This window comes from Macaca fascicularis, chromosome 9, assembly GCF_037993035.2.
Source record: "Macaca fascicularis isolate 582-1 chromosome 9, T2T-MFA8v1.1".
NCBI lineage: Eukaryota > Metazoa > Chordata > Mammalia > Primates > Cercopithecidae > Macaca > Macaca fascicularis.
This window is the reverse complement of record NC_088383.1, coordinates 120046037-120062877: the sequence shown is the minus strand read 5'-3', so window position 1 is coordinate 120062877 and position 16841 is coordinate 120046037. Positions and strand designations below refer to the sequence as shown.

The 16841-nt window shown below is 33.8% G+C and overlaps 2 protein-coding genes across 5 annotated transcripts in view; both read right to left on the bottom strand.

Annotated features, from left to right (window-relative positions):
- The window catches only part of SHOC2 (SHOC2 leucine rich repeat scaffold protein), a 90994-nt gene that overhangs the window by 36257 nt on the left and 37896 nt on the right, over positions 1–16841 (bottom strand). For 2 of the 4 annotated variants that reach the window (XM_065521411.2, XM_074002691.1), the window contains exon 1: positions 10988–11859. The exons of the other annotated variants lie outside the window; for them this stretch is intronic. In XM_065521411.2, the coding sequence (XP_065377483.1) occupies positions 10988–11690 (703 nt within the window). In that variant the 5' untranslated portion in view covers positions 11691–11859. Of the gene's footprint in view, positions 1–10987; positions 11860–16841 lie in introns of those variants that run through there. 4 annotated transcript variants of the gene reach the window in all.
- Positions 11568–16841, bottom strand: part of LOC141407628 (uncharacterized) — a 43126-nt gene continuing 37852 nt past the window's right edge. Inside the window, exon 4 of the mRNA XM_074000856.1 lies at positions 11568–11924. Coding sequence (XP_073856957.1) covers positions 11780–11924 — 145 coding nt within the window. The 3' untranslated portion in view covers positions 11568–11779. The remainder of the gene's footprint in view (positions 11925–16841) is intronic.

Genomic DNA, 16841 nt, shown 5'->3' with positions numbered 1-16841 from the left:
GCAAAAGATTAGGGAAAAACAAGGTATCTGCATAGTCTAAAAACATCTCCCAAGATAAATTTAAAAGAAAAAAATATTAACTTTAAAGTGGAGAAGCACAGCAGAAATCACATTAACCAACTGGTCAAGGTCAAAATCACCAGTAATGAGACTTATCAATATGAATTGATATAATTCACTGGAAAAGGCATCACAATCACCACTGTGGTATCCCTGACAAAAAAACCAAACTCAAACTAGTCATGAAAAAAAAAAATTAAACGAAAAATGAGTGATATGCTATAAAACATCTGAGTGGTACTCTGCAAAAGTATCAATGCCATTAAAGGAAAGCCTTTCAGTCTTTGCTTTCAGATTGTCAAAGATCAGAGGATACCATGGACACATACATGACTATTAAAAATGTCACATGGGCCGGGCGCGGTGGCTCACGCCTGTAATCCCAGCACTTTGGGAGGCCGAGGTGGGCGGATCTCGAGGTCAGGAGATCGAGACCATCCTGGCTAACACGGTGAAACCCCGTCTCTACTAAAAACACAAAAAATTAGCCGGGTGTGGTCGCGGGCACCTATAGTCCCAGCTACTTGGGAGGCTGAGGCAGGAGCATGGCATGAACCCGGGAGGCGGAGCTTGCAGTGAGCCAAGATCGCGTCACTGCACTCCAGCCTGGGCGAACAGAAAATGGACATTAGTGGAAAAACTGGTGAAATTAACTAAAATTTGTAACTTAGTTTATTGTACTGTATCACTGTTAATTTCTTGGTTCTGATCATTATACAATGGTTATATAGGATGTTAATTAATATCAAGAAACTGAGCGAAGGGTATAAGGAAACCTTCCAAAATGGTTTTGAAACTTTTCTGTAAGTCTAAAATTTGTTCAAAATAAAAATTGTTGAAAAATTGTTTAAAAACATAATTTAAACCTTAAAGCAAAATAGGATCAATGTATTATTATGGGACTTACGATAGTGAAGAAGTAAAATGACAATAGTTGTACGAAGAATGGAAAGAGGGAAATAAAGGTGTTCTGTTGTGAAGTTCTTAGAATATATGCAAAATAATACAATATTATTTCAATGTAAAATGTGTCAAGTTATGATATGTATTGTAAACACCAGAGGAAACACTAAAAAACATCCCACAAAGATGTGTAACTAATATGCCAAAAGTTTAGATAGATGAAACTTACATTTAAAAAATACTTAATCCAAAAGAAAGCATGAGAGGAAGGGAAAAAAGCAACAAGTGGCTGTCAGGCAGGACAGAAACACAAGACCTAACTATATGCTGTTTACAAAACCCATTTTAAAAAGCTAGAAAAAGGTATACAATGCAAGCACTGTATGACACCGCTGAATGTAAAACATTAACAACCAACTTGACCTTGCTGATATTTTACAATCCTCCAAAAAACAGCAGAATATACAGTCTTTTCTTCAACTGCATTTAGAACACCTATCAAGACAAGCCCTATTTTATAAATCAAAGCAAAAAAAAAAAAAAAAAATCTGAAAACCTCTCTCACATATTTGGAAACTGAACAATTAACTTCTTAATAATCCATGGATCAGAGAATAACAAGGGATATTTAGAAAATATTTTGAATAATGAAAAGACAACCTACCAAAATTTGTGTGCTACTAAAAAAGTACTTTGAGGGAAATTTCTAGCTATGAAATAGTTATATAATGAAAGAATAAAGGCCTGAAATCAATCTAAACCACCAATTTAAGAAAACAAAGAAAATCGTATTAAGCCCAAGGAATTAAAAACAAGAAAGCATAAAAACAAAAGATTTTTTAAAAGATCAACAAAACTGATACACATCAAGCCAAACTGATAAGCAAAGAGAGCAGTCCCAAATTACCAATTTCAAGATAGAAAAGGGAACATCACTATATATATATATATATGGAACATTAAAAGCTTAACAAAAATATGAACTTTAAGCCAATAAAATCAACAAACTGCACAAAATAGACAAATGCCCTGACAGATCAAACCACAAATTTTCAATAGAGAACAAATAGAAAACATGAATAACTATGTGTCTATTAAATAAACTGAATTTGAAATTCAAAACTTGTCCATACACACACAAAAAACCCTACTCCCAGATTGTATGGCTGATAAATTCTACCAAACATTTAAGGAGGAAATAATACTAATTCTGCACAAACCCTTCTAGAATATAAAACAAAAGAGGAAGAAACATGTCTCAACTCATTCTATGATACGAGGACATTATTACCCTGATACCAAACCATGACCAAAATTTTTAAAAAAGAAAGTAAAATTACAGATCAATATCAATGATAAATACAGATTTTAAAATCCTTAACAAAATTTTAGTATATTAAATCTAGAAATATATAAAAAGGCCCTTTGAAAATGTACCTAGTAGGCAATCAAAGATTGGTAAATGAGTAATTTAGGTTTTTTTCACGGTTATAAACTCTCCTTTACTCTTACTTGACTCACATTTAGGATTCTGACATTCTAAAATAACCCTTGTTCTTTATAGGGATATTTTTCAAATATTCAGAGTTTAGCTCTATAACATAGCAAATCTTAATAAAATACATTTGTAAAACTATGTAATTAAAAAGAGTTGGAAATACTCATCCCACAAGTTTGAACAGATTTAGAGAGGTCAGATTTTATAACAGAACATTATTTATACTTGTCTTAAAAGCTTAATTATCCCTTTTCATTACAAAGACGACTTCAGGGACTCTTCTAAGCAAGTGTTTCTGCAACTAAGGGACATGGACAAGTGACAATGTTCCTCTGACTTTGTAACATGCTGTCTTTAGGGTACCATGTCTGTCCCCCTCTCTTTCCCGTATCTCAGCCAAATGGAAAGTAAACTGTCTCCTTTGAACCTATCAAATCCTTCTAAAACAGTTCAAGTGCTATTTTTCTGTGTTCTTTTTTTTTTTCCTCCTGAGACAGGGTCTCTGCCACCCAGGCTGGACTACAGTGGCGAGGTCACAGCTCACTGCAGCTTCAACCTGCCGGCTCACGTGACTCTGACTCTCCCACCTCAACCTCATGCGTAGCTGGGACTGTGGGTGTGTGCCAGCATGCCCAGCTACTTTTTTGTAGAGATGGGGTTTTGCCATGTTGCCCAGGCTGGTTTCAAACTCCTGGGCTCAAGTAATCCACCTGCCTTGGCCTCCCAAAGTGCTATTCTGTGTTCTTTTTTTGCCTCCTTTAGCAATAATAACTTCTCTGGGTTTTTGTTGTTTAGTGAAAAGCATGACAATTTCATAACAGTAATAAGTAAACAGTTCATTTATAGGTTTCTAATGTTTCATGCTGGTTCCCAGTCGAAAGGAGTTATTTATTAACAACTATGAATTCCCTTTACTGATTTCTCTTTCCTGCTAAAGTAAGTTACTTATTAGCATTTGTACAAACATTCAAATGAGATTATTAAATAATGTTACCTGGACCATATAAGCAATTGTATCACTCCTGGCAGTCCTGAGAGAATTTCAAGAATTTTAGTGATCATAAGTTACAATTTTAGTTAATACTGAAAATGTAACTGAAATATTATAATGCTATACTAAAATAAAAATATACAATACTAAAATCTTGAAAATACTAGTTTTTATATATTATAAAGTTATAGTAATAATACCATATTATAATACTATAATACTAAAATATAAAATAAAAATAGGTTAATAGTACTGAGCTTTATTAAATTTCCTTCAAGCCACATTTATTGAAAGCCTACCACTTCACGTCTAAAAAAATTCACAGAAAAATTACATAATAGGAGTTAAACTAAATCTCTAAGGTCAACTTTTTGAAAAAAGTTACTGACTCTGTTCAATATGCTTTTATATAGAAATATTAAATATATACACATGTATATGTTGGTTATATGTACATCATTTGACTTATGATAAAGTCTAACACCCCCATATCGCAGAATAGTAAGAAACTGATTTTGTTTTCAATAAATGTTACTGAGTCAAATAGGTAATTTTTAAAATGCTGATTCTTAAATGTAAATTTAAGGAGGTGAAAAAGCTCTATGATGAAAACAATGAAAGAAATTCAAAGGCACCAAAAAATGGAAAGACATTCCACGCTCATGAATTGAAAGGATTAATAGTGCTACAATAACCATACCACCCAAAGTGATCTACAGATTCAATGCAATCTCTATCAAAATGCCAATGATATTCTTAAAAAAAAAAATGTATATATATCCTAAAGTTCATGTGGAACCACAGACGACTCTAAATAGCCAAAGTAATACTGAGCAAAAAGGACAAAGCTGGAGGGAACACACTGCACGACCTCAAAGTATACACAAAGTTAGGGTAACCAAAATGCACAGTACTGAATAAAAACAGACAATAGACCAATGGAATAGAGAACCCAGAAATAAATCCACATATTTACAGCCAACTGATATTTGACAAAGGAGCCAAGAATATACACTGAAGAAAGGACAAACCCTTCAAGAAATGGTGCTGAGAAAGCTGGATATATATATGCAGAAGAATGAAACTAGATCCCTATCTCTCACTATATACAAAAAATCAACTCAATAAACTGAAGACTTACGTGTCAAGAACCAAAAATATAAAACTACTAGAAGAAACATAGGGGAAACACTTCAGGACAATGGTCTGGGCAAAGATTTTATGGGTAAAACCTCAAAAAGTAGGGCAAACCCAAGCAAAAATAGACAAATTGAATTATTTCAAACTAAAAACTTCTGCAGAGCAAAGGAAACAAAGACTGAAGAGACAACCTGCAAAATGAAAGAAAATATATGCAAACTACTCATCTGATAATAGATTAATATACAAGAAACTCAACAGCAAAACAATAATCATCATTATGATTTAAAAATGGGCAAACAATCTTTTTTTTTTTTTTTTTTTTGAGACGGAGTCTCGCTCTGTCTCCCAGGCTGGAGTGCAGTGGCCGGATCTCAGCTCACTGCAAACTCCGCCTCCCGGGTTCACACCATTCTCCTGCCTCAGCCTCCTGAGTAGCTGGGACTACAGGCGCCCGCCACCTCGCCCGGCTAGTTTTTTGTATTTTTTTTTAGTAGAGACGGGGTTTCGCCGTGTTAGCCAGGATGGTCTCGATCTCCTGACCTCATGATCCGCCCGTCTCGGCCTCCCAAAGTGCTGGGATTACAGGCTTGAGCCACCGCGCCCGGCCGGCAAACAATCTAAATAGACATTTCTCAAGACATACAAATGGCCAAAAGGTATATGAAAAAATGCTCAACATCACTAATCATCAGGGAAATGAAAATCGTAAGTACAATGAGAAGGTATCTCAACCCTATTGGAATGGCTATCATCAAAAAGACAAAAACAACAACAACAACAACAACAACAGATACTGGTGAGGATGCAGAAAAAGAACTCTTATACACTGTTGGCGGGTGTACCATAAATTGGTACAGCCACTATGGAAAACAGTATGAAGGTTACTCAAAAAACTAAACAAAAACCTGCCATATGACCAAATAATCCGACTACTGGGTATATATCCAAAGGAAAGGAAATCAGTTTATCAAACAGTTATCTTCACTCTCTTATTTATTACAACACTATTCACAATAGTCAAGATATGGAATCAACCTCTAACAACAGATGAAGAAAGAAAATGTGGTATATATACACAATGAAATGCTATTCAGCCAAAAAAAGAATAAAATTCTGTCATTCACAGCAACATGAATGAGCCTGAAGGACATTATGTTAAGTTAAATGAGCCAGGCACAGAAATATAAATACTGTATGTTGTCTCATGCTAAAAAAGTTGATCTCAAAGTAGTGAATAGAATAGTGGTTGCTAGAGGCTGAGAAGGGTGGCGGGCATTGGGGAGCAGCGGGATGGGGAGAGGTTGGTTAATGGACACAAAACTACAGCTAGATAGGAGGAATTCTATCTGTTCTAAATTCTGCTATTCTATAACACTGTCGGGTGACTTCAGCAATTTATTGGATATTTTCAAATAGCTAGTAAGGAGGATTTTGAATGTGTCCAATGAAAAGAAATGATAAATGTTTGAGGGATGGATGTGCTAATTACCATGATTTGATCATCACACATTGTATACATGTACGGAAACATCACATTGTAAACCATTGTAAACCATAAATAAGTACAATTATTATTTCTCATACATATGAATGCTGTGAGAATTGCTTTGTAAATGAAGATGATCTGGGTTCTCAAAAAGCATATACTTTAATATATCAGATAATTTTCCTAAGCAAAAAGGTTGACAACTAGACCCACATGAAATTGTATACTACATAAATATGTAGCATTTTATTGAACCTACAATGTAGATAGAACACATTTTTAAAAATACTCCAACTTCTGTTTTTATAAAGAATAATAAATAAGGGAAACTTAAAAGAAAGAGAAGAAATCCTAAACACACAATTCAGAGAGAAAAGAAATCACAGGAATATTAGCAAAATACAAAATGAAGTTTATATCTGGTTTCAATGAGCAACAATTTCCTTCCCAAAAAAATAAAATCCTTTAAAACTTCACTGTCTACAGTTGCCTGAATAAACAGATTCATTATTCAAACTGACTATCTGGTGGCCCCTGCTCTAACCCACTCATAAACAGAGAATATACAAAAGCACATCTTTAACAGGAAACTCAAAGGAACCAATCAGTTGGGAAAGGAGGTTTAAAAAAGTGGTTATTTCCTGTTTTCCCTCTGAAAACATGGGTTCTTGACTGTCTTTGTGTAGAGTGAAGAGTCTTTTTCAAGATTAGAAATGGAGAAAAAAGGAATGGATCACTGATCTATAAAAGAAAGCAATGACTAAGGTTTCAATTTATCTACTTAACCCAAAAAGAGGGGACGTTTACTTTATTTGTCCATGCCTTAACATACAAAAGGAGAAAAGTAAGTGAACATTACCAAATGAAAAGTTTTCTTAACTACTTTCTGATATATTATCTCTGGCTCTAAACAGTCTGTTCCAGTATCTTTTTACTGTTTTCTGCCAATTTTTACCCATGTAATATGTACCACTGGTATCAAATCGCATTACATTAATGCTTAAAAGGATAAATGTTCTAATTTTAATATTTTTTTCCTATCAAAGCAACAGCATAGCCCAACCTTGTGCAGTGGTTAAATTCCAATTATATTATTTAAACTAAATAGTAGGCTCTATTTCGAAAACTCCTAATTTAAAAAAATTTATTTTTATTTTTTAGAGATAGGGTCTAGCTCTGTTGCACAGGCTGAAGTGCGGTGGCGCAATCATCACTGACTGCCCCTCCAATTCCTGGGCTCAAGGATCCTCCTGCCTCAGCCTTCCCAGTAGTTGGGATTTGAGGCATGAGTCACAGTGCCCAGCTGAAAACTTATATTCCTCAAATATACTGCTGAATACAAACTAGATGGCATGATTTAAAGTGATATATTTATTCAAACAATGAAGAATAAGCATCTAATATAAATCTAATATATATTTATAAATAATGTAGCTCTAATAGGCATAAATGAAAGTTTAACAAAACTATAATTAGCATATATTTTGAATTAAAAATTCCCTGTTATGGGTTTCTGCAGTAAGTCAAATAAATTATATTAAAGGTGTTTAACACTTTAAAAAATGTCAAATTTCCATTTTATTTGATCATTGAGCACAGGTCTTATTTTATAAACATTCTCCAAGGAGCTCAGAACTTCTTTTAAATTAAAAACCCATTAAAGCAAGATCTACATCACAGAAAATAACTATTTCTGTCTTTCTGTTACAATAAAAGATAGCTCTCAAGAATTAAAAACAAATATATAGTGATCAGGAAACTGCAAATCAGAACTACAATGAGATACGAATTCACACCATAGAATGGTTATAATAAGAAAAGACAGATAACAACAAGGATACTGAGAATGCAGAGAAATTGGAATCCTCAAACACTACTGGTAGGAATGTAAAATGTTGCAGTCCCTTTGGAAAACAGTCTAGTAGTCCCTCAAAAGGTTAAACAGAGTTACTATGTGACTCAACAATTCTACTAGGTATATACTCAAGAGAAGTGAAAACAAATGTCCACACAAAAACTTGTACACAAATACAGTAACTATACTCATAACAGTCAGAAAGCACAAACAACCCAAATGTCTGACAACTGATAAATGGATAAATAAAATGTGGTACGCTCATATAATGAACTATTATTTAGCAATAAAAAGGAATGAAGTACTGATACATGCTATAACCTTGATGAGACTTGAAAATATTATGCAAATTAAAAGAAACCTGTCATAAGAGACCACATATTATACGATTCTATTTATAGGAAACATCCAGAGAAAACACTAATCTATAGAGACAGAAAGTAGATTAGTGTTTGCCTAGGGTTAATGAGTTAGCAGAAATCAGGAGTGATTGCTTAAGGGTTCAGAGTTTCTTTTGGAGGTACTGAAAATGTTCTAACATTATCTCTGATGGTTACATAAATCTGAATATTCTAAATATCACTGAATTGTTTATTTTTAATGTGTAAATTGTACGGTATGTGAATTATATTCTAATTAAACTGTTAAACCCAATCCTCCCCCCAAATCTTGTGCAATGGCTTTCAACTGCAGTTGCACATAAAATAACACAGGATACACTTTAAAAGTACAGACCCTGGAGCTACCAGAGAATCAAAATCTATGGGGGTGGTACCCACTTTTCTAGATTGTGGGGACAGTATAGTGGAAACGACCAAGACTTACATTTCAAATTCTGACTCTGCCAACCTAGAAGCACGATCTTCGGTAAATTACCTAATTTTCCTACATTGTCAGTTCCTTCTTCAGTACAATGGGAAAAATACCTATTTCATTGGGTTACCGTAAGGATATAAGATAGTATATTTAACGTATACACGGACAGAACAATGTATAGTACTATGATTCATGTGCTCAAACAACAGCCATTCTTATTATTATGATGTTATTTTTACTAACATTTATTTTCTTATTCCCTATAAAGAAACAGATGACGCAGACTTCTGCATGTTTGCCCCAGATCCATGCATCTAAGTTAAACTTTATAAATCATAATTCCTTATGAGAAACATTAAATTATACTTTTAAAAGCAGTTTACTTTCTGATGCCCTGCTTAGAATGAAACAAGCAACACTTACGATATTACCATTTTTACAGAAGTCCAGCAATTACAAAAACACAAACTTTAGTAATGTCACTAATTATGGGAAGGAGCCCATTAACAAATTCAATGGCTGTTTTTAAAATTACAATTTAGGAATAAAGGTCAAAAGACTAGGTAGCCACAAATACAAGCCATATAATTACTTAAAATATGCCAATTTTAAAAGATACATTCACTTTTTAATAAAAATGCTATCTATATGCTCAAGAACATATATGTATGTTAATTCCTAGGTAATATGATAGCATTTCTATGGAAAAAGTCCTTAGAGATTTGTGAATTAAAGTCAGACTTTTAGTACTGAGTGTAACACTTACACAAAACAGTAAGAACAAAGACAGGAAATAACTTTTATATTTCTATGTAGAAATTCAGCATTTATTTCTCCAACTGCCTGTAATTCTATTCCATAACACGAGCCATAACACGCAGGTCAAATTTTGACTAAATATGACACTAAAACAAGTCCTTCAACAACCACATTTCTATCTGAAGACATGGAATGGAGCATTTTCACTCAGAAATTCCTGGGAATATTTTAAAATCTCATGAGTAAGTCATACTCTGTAGTACATTACTTGAGAAAACCTATCATAAATTTTCTAAACACATTAAATTAAACCAAAATTTAATTAACATTTGGATTGTCTAGTTAAGAGTTAAATGTAACAAGTCATACTTAAAATTTAAACCACATCTTTTTTCAAAGCTAAACAAAATATTAAAACATCCACAGAATATCATATCTTTGAAAAGCTGCAAAGCCTAAAAATCAGAAAGTTTATCACTCATTATAAGACCAATACTGAAAGCAACAATGTAATCTTTATTTTTTTCAGAATAAAATAAACTACCTTTAATACAAAAAGAAAACATCCTTTAAAAAGCTTCATAATCAACATTTTATGACGATTTTTATAAATCTTATAAAAAGGGCCCACAAAGGCAATACCTTTATCAATTTTTCAAAACTGATGTCAATGGATTACTATATTCCAAATGTTTCAGAATGTTTTTCCATAATTAAAAATGCCAGAACTAATTTTTAATTTTTTACTGACATGTTCACATGTGTATATTCCCTATGTTTTTCTCCTACTACCAGGCTTTAAAAAACATTTTCTTTGTTTTAGTACAAGTTAGCTTTATATACAAGACTGGAATGAAAATTACCAAAATGCTAACAGCGTTGCATTTGCTACAGGTGACGTTTCTTCTACCGTTCTAAATTCTTGTGTTATTTTTAATAAACATGTAAGTACTTTCAAGATGCAAGAAAAATTTTTTTCCTATTTTCTTATGACACTGCTCTTTCATAAAGCTCTGATTTGTCAACCTTTTGTGGTAAATTAGGTAGAAAGTGATGTGAATTTAAACATCTTTCAGAAAAAGATGGAAAAGTCAGAGAATGAGAAAATGTAGTTTTCATATATCTAATAAAATTGTATCAACAGATACTTTAAAAACAGGTAACAACAACATGAAAATTAGGCAAACATCTTTTCTTCTTTAAATTTATTCTCCAACGAAAGTAAAAGAAGATTAGGTTGTGTGGGAAAGATCTAATTACATCTATTTTCTAATTCACTTTTTAAGTCTATGAAACAATTTCAAGCTGTGTACTATTAACAGTGCTGAAAATGGAATAAAGTAAACCATTTAAAAAGTTGTAATTTAGAAATAAGCTGTTTTTAGGCAAGTATCAGGCATTTTTTGATATGAAAAAGCACTCAAAATTATTTAGCATAACAAACACTACAAATAATAATAATCCAAGGCCTCTTACCAATTTCAGCAGGTAGTTGTTTAATTTTGTTCTCTCGAATGCTAAGCATGCTGAGTTTTGACAAGTTTTTGATGTCCTTTTCCACAGTAGTTATACGATTAAAGCGAAGGTAAAGAGTGGTGAGAGAATCCAGCCTATACACCACTGAAGGAATTTCTCTCAGTTTATTATGCCGTAAATCAAGCATCCGCAGCTTCTTCAAGTTATCAAGAGAGTCAGGCAAACTGGTAAGTGAATTTTCACTTAGAGCCAATGTCATGAGATTTACTAAACACCCCACCTCTGCTGGGAGGGACTGCAATTTGTTACTGTATAAATAAAGTTCTGTTAATTGAGTCAACTCTTTGATTGATGATGGCAATATGTGTATAGATCTCTTGGATAAGTCCAAACGCATTGAATTCTCTTCCCGGCATTTGTTGAGTTCTTTAATCACCTCTGCATTGCTGGATTTTTTTCTAGTCCCAGGTGCTGGGTTTGGCCGTTTGATCGTATTGTCAACTGAAAATGCCACCCCTGGTTGGGCAGCACTGGAGTCCTTCTTTCCGTCTTTGGCATCTTTCCCTTTGGTCTTAGGTTCTTTTTCTTTGCTCTCTTTCCCAAAACCTCCAGAAGCTTTTGCCTCCTTTTCTCTTTCCTTGGCTGATGGTACTTTGGGATCTTTTTCTTTAGAGTCTTTTTCTTTTCCTAAACTACTACTCATGGTGACTCAAGCCAGGACAAAAACTACATGAACTCCTTTTATTTTCCAGTAATTGAATTCAAAGATGAAGAGACAAAGATCCTACACAATCAAAAAAGTACTGGCTCGAAGAAGTAATCAGCATGCAGTAACATCCATCTGTTACATGTTGGATCTAAAAGCACTATGCCCATTTCTGATAATGCATTCCAACTGGTAAAATAGTGCTGGTCAATCAGTGATTCATTAGAATTCCTGAAATATAATATAGAGAGTATTAAATTACTTTAGATAATTTATATTAAGTAAATAGGCTCTGAAAAACAATCTTATTAGAGTTTGTCATTTTCCTCTGATTTCATTCTTAAATATTTATGAACATCCTTTATTATGTAAAAATCCATTTAAAACTACACAGCTTAATAAGGCTGGCTCTACCTTTAAGAAACTTGCAGTCTCATAGGAAGAGGTAAGAATGTAAGTTACTTTAGTATAAAATTTTGTAAGAGCTAAAAAGTGGAAGAAACCACAACAATAAGCTTAATATTTATTAAGTCCTTTCTATGTACTAGCATTATTCTGAGGAATTCACATATATTAATATAACACATACAACAGCCCGATGAGATATATTGTTATCCGCATTTTATATAAAGAAACACTAAAGCACAGAAATATTTTTAAGTAACTAACTTTGAGATCTTGGAAACATGATGGAGCCAATATTCCAAATTAGGTAGTATGTGCTCACAGCCTACATTCCTAACCCACTACACTAAAACAGTTCTATCTACAATTGGCAGATAGCTTTAGATAATAGAAAGGATTTCAATGGTGGTGAAGATAGAAGGGAGAGCAGTCTGGCAAAAGAAAAAAAATGAACAAAGTGAAATATGTATGAAAAACAGCACAGTTCAGGGAAAGGGGCATTAAGAATCCGTACTTTAATAAGCACTCTATATGATTCTGATGGAGGTAGACCTGGGGATCATCTTTGAAAACCAGTGATAAAGGGCAATGTCCGATGATGTGAATATCCTAGGGACTGAAAAAGTGAGAAAGATCAATGGCACAGAGTTCTTAAAAGCAGAAAAAGTTTGCTGGTAAAATGACAGGCCGAAAAGATTGGCAAAGGATAAAAAGATTAGTAAAATATTTATGGAAGGAATCAGTCCTCCCTAAACATTTTGGAATTTAAAATTAGTAATTCTTATTTTGTGACTCTATTGTTAACTCTATTTATCTAACTAATAATTATTTGGTACTTGGGATTAAAGATAAAATAACTTCTTACCTGACTAGCTTAAGCAGTTAAAATAGTTATTAGAATTTTGTCAGACTACCAAAAGGATGTGATAATGTTAAGTGCTAAGGATTCTGCTAATAATTTATTTTTACAGGATGTGAACCCCACTCTATATACAAGCTTGCAGTTTAGACAGCCAAAACACTCACATATAACAAGTAATTGATAAGACAGTATATTATTAAATCCTCAGATGAGTGGCATATGCTATAGCACTTTTGAGAAAATTGGTATCAGTGAGAACGGTTGAGAAAAGCATACAGGAAGGACTTAGGCTAACTAGTCCTAGATTAACGGGTTGCGTTCAAGCAACTAAAGGAGAGGCAGCAAAGCATTACAGATGGGTGTCATGAAAAAGAAAGTTTTGCCTAGAATAAGGAATGGAGCTTAGTTTGCACAGGACACTGAAAATGTGTCACTTTGCTGAAGCAAACGGTCAAATGTGCAGAAATAACAGGAACTGGGGTAGAGGATGAATAATCTGTAAATCTGAAACTGCACAGTGTGAACTTTACTGGTATATAAGATTCTACAATTAAACAAACACGTCATTATTTGCTAGCACACCAGGAGAGCTCTATCTACTACTACCCACCCCTTTCGAAAAAAAGAAAAGAATTATTTTGCACTACAATGGAGAGAGACTAAGAAAAACTCTAGAGATACTGATTCAGAAAAGAATGCTGATAAGCCAATATGAAAATACATTTACTAAAACCATACAACTGTAAATAATGGGAAGTATGCATAGCTAAAGGGTTACAGGCATTGCTTATCAATTTGTATTTAAGAAATGTCACTATATCAAGTTTCTGGAATCAAATTTCTATTTAGCAAGATATGTATATCCTAAATTTAGAAGGACACCTCCTATATAAAGATCAAATGAGATATATAAGGCGTAAAATCACATATATTAAGTACAGAGGATAGAACAAGACTATCCCTATTAAAAGGTAAGAAAACTTAGAAAGAAATAAAAAGTAAACTTTTCTAATGATAAAAATGAAAAAAGAAAATACATGACCTGAGATATACAAATTTCCAGGCTCCATCACAAATCACTGAATCAAAGTTTTAGGGAGAAGGGGTCTAGGTATTTTATAAAAATAAATGCCTCAGCAAAAGCTTATCAAGTTCGGGAAATACAAGATATGACCAAATGTAAAATCTGAACACCAGTATATTTAATATTATAGTTTTCAAATATAATTAAAAAATAATGAAGGTTGAAGGTAATGGGTGGGTCAAGAAACTGTATTAATGGAAATACAAGTTATTAATAAAGTTCCCATTGAAATCTAAAAGGACTTCCCATAATCTATAATACTATCCACTGTATCTGAAATTCAGACTGATACTTGAACTGTCTGATGGGTTTACTGCAGTGGTGATGAATTTGAACTAGTGACCCACAAACTCATCCTGTAGTTCTTGTACCTAATGAGATTTGCAGATATATATAGTTCAGTAATAGCTCATAAGAAATGTAACTAGTCAGAGAATAAAGCTTTTGACCTTGACAAAATCACTATGCTTTACTTAAGGGAATTAACTCACCAGCCAGACTTAGCTATTAACTAAAAATTTCTCACATCCAGTAAAAATATTTTTGGCCAAGAGAACTAACAAGTTATCTGACAGTCAAAAATTAGGTTCTGGATCTAGTTCAGACCTGAATCAGGTGACACTGTCAAACATTTTAGATAAGAAAACATATTGAGAGTAATCTTTCATGTTTCTTGGAAATAAGTTATTTATTTAATAGTTGTTTTTTAATCACTTCAACTCCACTATGTTTTGGGGGAAGGCTATATTTGCACACAATTTGAATCTTGTACCCACTTAGGTAATAGAATACACAGTACCCAGTCTCGAAATGCTTGAAATCTAGTGATAAAAGCGTAAAACTACATCAATAATTAAGCTGAGGCTGGCAAGGAGGTTTTTATACTGGGATCTTTACTACCCCAGAGGACTCTCTTATTCACCTCCACCTAATAACTACCGCATATGAAGCACTTGATATGTTAGCTCCCTTGAATACATTTAACCATTAGTGACCTCAAACAAAAAAACTATAAATTTGGCAGGCGTGGCAAATTTGCTAGGATTACATGTTTGTAATCCTAGCACTTTGGGAGGCTGAGACAGGTGGATCACTTAAGGTCAGGAGTTCGAGACCAACCTGACTGACATGGTGAAACATCATCTCTACTAAAAAATACAAAAATTAGCCGAGCGTGGTGGCGGGCGCCTGTAATCCCAGCTAATCGGGAGGCTGAGGCAGAAGAATCGCTTGAACCCAAGAGGCAGTGGTTGCAGTGAGCTAAGATTGCGCCACTGCACTCTAGCCTGGGCAACAGAGAGAGATTCCCCAAAAACAAAACTACAAACTACAAACTTGGTGGAGCTCTGAGTTGATACCATTTTTCTCTGGTACATAACTATATTCCAAATTATGAAAACTCTGAATTTCAAATTCCTAAGAGTTCCTCTAGTCCCAGTTTACAGATGAGAAAACTGAGGCACCAAAGTCAGATACCTACTAAGTGACTAACGAAAAATTCAAAACCAGGTCAGCCTGGTAAGGACTCGAAAGCCCAGATATATTCTTCCCCCATCCCATGTTGGATTTCGGAGATAAACATCCAAATCATGATTAGGAGGGTGTTGATTACAATTCATTTAGGCTTCTAATAGCTTCTAAGTCAAGGGTGAGCAAACTTTTTCTGTAAAGTGTCAGATATTAAACACTCGAGGCTTTGCAAGACAGATTGCTTTCTGCTACAGGTACTCAATTCTGTCATTTTAGCAGAAAAGTAGACAATATGCAAATGAGTAAGAGTGGCTGTGTTTCAATAAAACTCTACCAAAAACAGACCTCAAACTGGATTTGGCCATCAGGCCATAGTTTGCCAAGCCCTGTCATAAGTCAGTGTCAGGTTTTAAATCATTCCTTTCAGGAACTATATTTTTATGCAAATTGGACACAAGAAGTAAAAAATGTAGGCTGCCAAATTTGGAAAGGCTGGTTATTCAAATTTAGTAATTTGGACTTTATCATGCAGACATCATGATTCTTTCAACTCTAATGTTCCAGCAGTATACTCTCAGGGGCTGCCAAGAGTAAATATAAAAAGCCAGTAAAGGACTCCTGAAGGAGAAGAGGCTATGATTACGGTCATATTTTAACAAAATTTACCTGACACTGTTAAGAATGATTGTAAACAGGACTTCAGAAGGAAGGCAGAAAATTTAAAAAGCTAATAATTTCGTGTTTAATCAGTGCCAGACATTTTCAGCAAGAATTCTCTAATGTTCAATCAGTGCCAGACATTTTCAGCAAGAATCATCTGGGGAGCTTAGAAATCCTAGCCTCTAATCCAAGAATGCTAACAAAATAAGTATCTGTGGTAGGGAACAGTAAGCTGTATGTTTAAAGAGTTTTCGAGGTGATTCTATGTAGAGGCAAATTTAGAAGTCACTGCAATAGTCCACGCCAAACATGATAAAGGTACAATCTAACTATTTTTAGCTACAGTATTTTGGAATTTTGTAGGTTCACTTTAGGTTGTCTCAATGTTTAGAGAAATGCTACTGGTATTTAATGGGCCAGGTCTGGAGATAAGAACTATCCTTGCATACTGTACAACCTTCAAATACCTACAAATATTCAACCTGTGTAACTAGGTGAAATACCTGTTTATAATTTTGAGCACCTTGAATCTAATTCCATTTTACACAAAAATTGCAGTACTTTTGCACTATTCTTTAAGAGTTATTTTTTATTTCTGATGATCACTGATACTCATACTGATCTTGGTATCCGAGTCACAAATATAACACATCCATATCAGTTTGCA